The sequence below is a fragment of the Sinocyclocheilus anshuiensis genome, unplaced genomic scaffold (assembly GCF_001515605.1).
Source record: "Sinocyclocheilus anshuiensis isolate Anshui unplaced genomic scaffold, SAMN03320099.WGS_v1.1 scaffold81, whole genome shotgun sequence".
Classification (NCBI taxonomy): Eukaryota; Metazoa; Chordata; class Actinopteri; order Cypriniformes; family Cyprinidae; genus Sinocyclocheilus; species Sinocyclocheilus anshuiensis.
The window spans coordinates 395,555-401,731 of NW_015537945.1; the positions used below are offsets into that span (position 1 = coordinate 395,555).

Consider the following 6,177-nt stretch of genomic DNA (forward strand, 5'->3'; position numbering starts at 1 on the left):
AAAAAAGAAAATATAAAATAAAAACAAATTCAAAATGTCAAAAACAATAATAGTGTGTGTGTGTATAATGTATATATATATATATATATATGCATTATTAATTAAAATTATGTTACTTTTAATTGTATTGCAGCTAGTTTAACTTTAGTTTATGTACTAATTAAAAACTGAACTGAAAATTAATAAATTATATACACATACTTAAAAATGTATTAAAAATAAAAAAACAAAAAACTACTAAAAGAAAATATTTTTTTTTAATTAAAAATATTAATAACAACTATAATAGTATTTAACAGAGTGTATAGATATATCTTGTAATGCCAGTCAGTCATAATTAAATAATAATAATAATAAAAAAAAAAATGAATTGAATCAAGAATCTTCATATAGTGCCAGTGCTAATCTGCAGCATTGGAGGAGACCTACAAATAATAAAAAGTGAAAATCTTTTCCACATTCCCTTAAAGAGGCAGAGATGACGACTGGCTAACAGGAGAGCGTGTAAATGAAAAACGTCAGAAAAAGACGTGACAGAGGAGCGCTAAAGTCAATCTCAGATGAGCAACATTACCACTCATAAACTGATGAGTCACTGACCTTATCAACACTTTCACCCGATCGCGTTTCCCGCCACATGCTGCATGCTGCTAATGAGCAACAACCTCAGTACAAACTGCCCATTGCAAACACGCAGTTTACTTTACATCAGGATGGATGTCTATGTGGATCAGTGTTTGCTATCGCTGCTAATAACTCAGCCTTTCTCATTCCAATTAAAAAAATAAACAAAACATGAACAGACAAAACACACCAACAAAGTACAAAACTAAACAGCTGAATTAATAGAGAAAAAGCAAAAGTGTGCATTCATGCACGTGTGTTTGTTCAGTGATCTGACGGAGGCGGATGAATCTCTGGGTTCAGTTTCTGCTCCTGAGTTTATTACTAAATAACACGCGTGACAACAGCTGCATGTGTCATGTGTCAGCACTCACACACACGCTCACACACACACACACACACACACACACACACACACACGCTTATACAGTCAGCTCCAAACATCTGAAGATGCTTCTGTTCTGCATTCATTTCCGCATTATAAATGAATTATCTCCAGTTTGAGTGAATATAAATGTGAAAATGTGTCAGTATTTGGTTTCTTCTGCTGTAATGACAGCAGTACTGGAGTTATCTGAACTAAACCTTTTTTGAGATGATCCAAAGAGCATCTGACCATCTCTATAAAGTCACATGAGCACTGACACTCATTTACTTACACATAGAACTATTCTGACGATTCTTAAAAAACGTACATTTTTAAAAATACTTTTATAGATCCTCCACTCACAAAAAGCAATTCTAACCAATGAAATATACTAGAAGCAATTACATGCAATATAGTAATTGCTATAACATTTTAGGATTGTTGATTTCCATGATATTTCCAGAAATTCTTAAAATTCCAGGGTTTTCATGACTATGAGAACCCATTTAAACAGTTCTTCTTCATTGTTTAAAATGTTTCAAAATCCTCAAGCACTGTTTAAATAACAGATGTTCAATATGGTGTCAGATGTATACGTGTCTGTAAGTGCATCTAAACAAGCTGTTCACAGCAGCATCACACTGTTTGCCTTTTCTTTCTGCTGATTCTTCACAAACTTCAAAGTCATGAGAGCATTAATCACATCCTGAGCGGGTCACACAGGCCAAACACACTGCTCTACACCAACAAACCAGCAGACCTCCTTCAGAACGTCTGCTGCTCTTTCTCTCATCCTAAAACTCAGTGTAAAGACAACAGGCCTAATGCATTAAACACCAGCAGAACCCATTCCTGTGTAACCCGTTTGCAAAACAATTCTAGCAAGAATGGATTTTACAAACAATTTACGCAGAAATTTGTCATGCTGCTTATGTGCATTACATCTAATGGACAAAATAAACTCCTCACAAGCTAAATGCGATTAAAAATTGTCTATAATTCAGGGTTAGACGCCCCTTTCTAACTACAACTTTGTGGTAATAACAAATATTCTCCAATATTTTCTCAGAAACTAGGACTGCCAGCCTGTAATGCTGCATAATTCATAGAGAAATGTTGAAGAGTGGAGCTCAAAACTGACTTTCTGAAGCGGCCAAGCTGCATCAACACCTCATCCTGCGAAACACCCCACGTTTGGATCTGCAGGCCAACATGAGCTGTGATTTCAGCTCTCAATCTCCACAAGATGAAGCAGAGCTTGTGGAGCAGAGGATGATGGGATGGGCTTTTAATGGGGTGATGAAGACGCAAAACTGGTGATGGTGTGGTAGATTTTCAGTTATTGGGTGACACAGAAATTATCAGGTCATATGTTACCCAAAAATCAGAAGTATAAACATATTTTCCCCACAAATTCTAATTACCATAATGTGTAAAAATCTCATTCCCATTCATTTAATATCACAATCTAATAAAATCTAAATCAGTCTGGACACTTTTTTTAAATTATTTTTTAAATTAATTAAAAGTAGTAAAAACAAATACTACCATGATGCATACTTACATTTCTACTTAAAAAAAAAAAAAGTTACCTTATAACAATTAAAATTAGATTATAAAAACAGGCTTTGTTGTATTTATGCAAATTATCATTTATTTATTTATTTATACTATATATTTGAATATTAATATTTAAATATAAAATGCTTCATAATAAGTAAATAATAATTATTATTAATATTTTGTTTTTGAATTATTATTTTTTTCTTTATTACATCATTTTATTTTGAATGATGGGAGGACTTCCAAGAACATTCACCGAACTGAAAGGAAGTTGAATTTTCTCAGAAACTAGGGCTACCAGCCTATAATTCTCATTTTCATTGTTGCAGTGGAAAAATGTAGATTATATATTTAATATATAGATTTATTACTTATATATTAATTGTTTACTTAAAAATTATTTAATTTGTAGAATAAAATTGTAAGTATACGTATAATGGCATTATTTTTGGACTAAATTATGCTGATTTTAATGAAAAAAAAAATATTAATCAAATATTGTGTACTAACCAGTGTTATTTTAGTATCACTGAAAGACTATTATAATTTGTATTAAAGGGGTCATATGATGCTGCTAAAAAGAACATTATTTTGTGTATTTGGTGTAATGAAATGTGTTTATGCGGTTGGAAAAATTTAAATCGCATCATATGACCCCTTTAATATTTTGAAACTGTTTATATTTTTATATGTTCTATTTCCATTTGAATTTTAGTTACAGTTTTGGTACTTTTATTGTGTGTTCCATTTTTAGTAGTCTTTGTATATGTCGACATAGTTTTTATAAATTTTTATTTCAGTTTTAGTTATTTTAAAGTTAAACTAAATTAAAATGAGAAATGTTGCCTAGGCAACTAGCTGAAATAAAAAAAAAAGTTTTTTTTTTTTCAGTTTGAAAAAAAAAAAGTTTATTTTGTCAAGAAATGGAAACCTTTTTATGGTTTTAGCTTCAGTTTTTGTTAACTATAATAACCCTGGTCCAGACTGTATGATGGTCATTCTTTCACTTTATGCTAATGAGGATTTGTGGGGAAGGTGTTGATTTTGAGGTGTTGTGTGTGTGTGTTTCTCACCGATGATGCCGCTGTCTTTGCTCTCGAGGGTGGAGCTGGGGCTGGTGATGGCTCCACAGGCCGGGTGGCCGCTGTTACTGTTTAAGGTGGAGCAGGGGCTGTCCGTACACGGAGACGCCGTGCTGCTGGTCAGAGTGGAACACGGACTGATTCCCTGATGCACTGGACACTGCAGAGATAACAGAGAGACACACTGATGTTAATGGAGGCTGCTTTAACAGTAATACTGCAAACACTGTTATACGTGTTACAGTATATGGAGGGGTAGAAGAGAGAAGAGAGAAGAGAGAAGGATTGTAACGCCAATGTTGAGTTTAACGCACAACAGCTAAATCAATCTCAGAGTCTGATGTTTCTCTTCAACCAAATAAAACCAACCAGCAGAAATAAATTGCCTTAGATGAGGCAAAAATCCCTGACATGTCACCAGAACCTCATCCAAGGACCCATCACATGACTCAATCCAGAACTTCAACCAAAATACCTGGAGAAAAACCACCTATTAGCATCTATAATCAAAATCTCAATAAACTTACTGACATGATGCACAATCACAAGGGTTTACAGTGCTTACAGCTACAGTATAAGTAAGTACTGCCGAGTGCTGCTCAGTTTGTGTGATTGCGAATCTCGAAAGTGAAAGTAAAAAACAAGTTCATAAGCGATTTCAATGCCCCGCATATTAATAACGGCTCCCTGATGCCCGCAGTTTATATACAGTATAATTACCCAACGATATAAGATATTGAATTATATTTTTCCTCCCATCTCATATCTATTACCTTTAGGGGTTCCATTATTTTAAATGGAAATGTCCTAGCCTTATGAGCAGTTGCTTTATGCTAATCGATGGACTGTTATGTTAATAAGTGCCGTCATTCGGTTATGTTTATTATATTAATACGTTTCAGCACTTTACAATCATTATATGGCTTGAGTTAAGGTAGCCTATCTTCTAAATTAAACAGTTTATTATACAGATTGAAAGCGTGAATCCCATCTCTCTCCCTCTCTCTCTGTTTATGGGTGTTTGTGCGTGCAAGCCGGGGAGGGGTGTGATTTTCGAATAATAATCGAATAAAACCTAGCGATTTTCGAATATTATTTTTGCTTGGAATGCCCATCCCTATTTCACACATAGTCATTTTAAGGAGTCTGAAAATGTTCCACTAGATTTGGCCCGTACGTCAGCACCCAAAAATATTGCAGACCTTCGTAAACCAAGTCCATCTTGGGAGGTGGTCTGAGTATGGTTCGCTTTCAGCTATCAGTATGGTTCTTTAAACTGTGCAACCGTGCTCCAGGCTTACTTAATGTTTGTAAATTCCAGTTTAGCTGGTAAACAGATGCTTCTGTTCAAAGTGATTTGCCATGGCTGCTTCTTCTGGCAGATTTCTACAAAGTATGTTCACGACATATATTTTTGTGTTAAGCTCACAACATGATATTTAATGATATTATTAAACCACCGTATGAATATAAATATGTGGATGTCACAATTGCTTCGTCCAATAAATTATTTAAGGGAAATAATATAAAATAAATGTGATCTATAATAATTTTAGATTTATTTATTATTTCAGTCCATAGTAAGTCAGCAAGTAAAATCAGTGCTGTTGAATCTCTGTCAGATGTTTGCGCAGTGGGCTTTGTGTAAACCATCTTCTTTCACATTGTCACGAATCCGGTCTATAAACTTCCGTAATTAAACAGTTTATCATACAGATTGAATGCGTGAATCCTGTCTCTCTCTGTTTATGGGTGTTTGGGCGTGCATGCGGGGGAGGGGTGCGATTCTCGAATAATAATCGAATAATACCCAGTGATTTTCGAATATTATTTTTGCTGGGAATGCCCATCCCTATTATATATTAACATATAAAAACGGCTTTATTGTTAGTAATTCTATTAAAATATAAAGTATTATTTCAAAATTATTATAATTATGAATGAATAATTAATGATTAATATATAGTGTTATTAATTTATTTGTATTACTATTATAATTATTATTATTGAATATTATGCCAAAATATTTCAGCTTTCAAATGTTGAAATTATATTGTCTTGACCTATACTCATGAGTAGTTCTCAGTGCCATATCCCCTTTTAAGGTTTTATTGTCACATAGCAACAAAATGACTTTCTGCATTATTAAAAGTACTTCATTATTATTATTTATAATAATATAATTAATATACAATTAATAATTATTATTGCAATTAATACAACAACAAAAATGATAATATATATATATATATATATTTTTTTTTTTTAAATCCAGATTTTAAATGCTAATTATTTTTTCTTTATTACAATCTCCAGATGAAATTAAAAAATACCAACTAGACACTATTTACTTTAAACCCCACAAAAATATTAACATTTTTTGTCACATGACAACAAAATGTCTTCCTGGATGTTGATGGCACCACATTAATATTAAAATTTTTATATTTAAATATAAAAGTATTTCAATGTTATAGTAGGCTTGCCGCGATAGACGGTGCTGACGGTGATACCGGTGTTAAGCCGCAACACCGGTTACGT

General features: G+C 33.0%; 1 protein-coding gene across 1 annotated transcript in view; it reads right to left on the reverse strand.

Annotated features, from left to right (window-relative positions):
• LOC107663891 (protein TANC1-like) overlaps positions 1 to 6,177 on the reverse strand; it is a 234,819-nt gene that overhangs the window by 111,463 nt on the left and 117,179 nt on the right. The window contains exon 6 of the mRNA XM_016454294.1: positions 3,628 to 3,796. Coding sequence (XP_016309780.1) covers positions 3,628 to 3,796 — 169 coding nt within the window. The remainder of the gene's footprint in view (positions 1 to 3,627; positions 3,797 to 6,177) is intronic.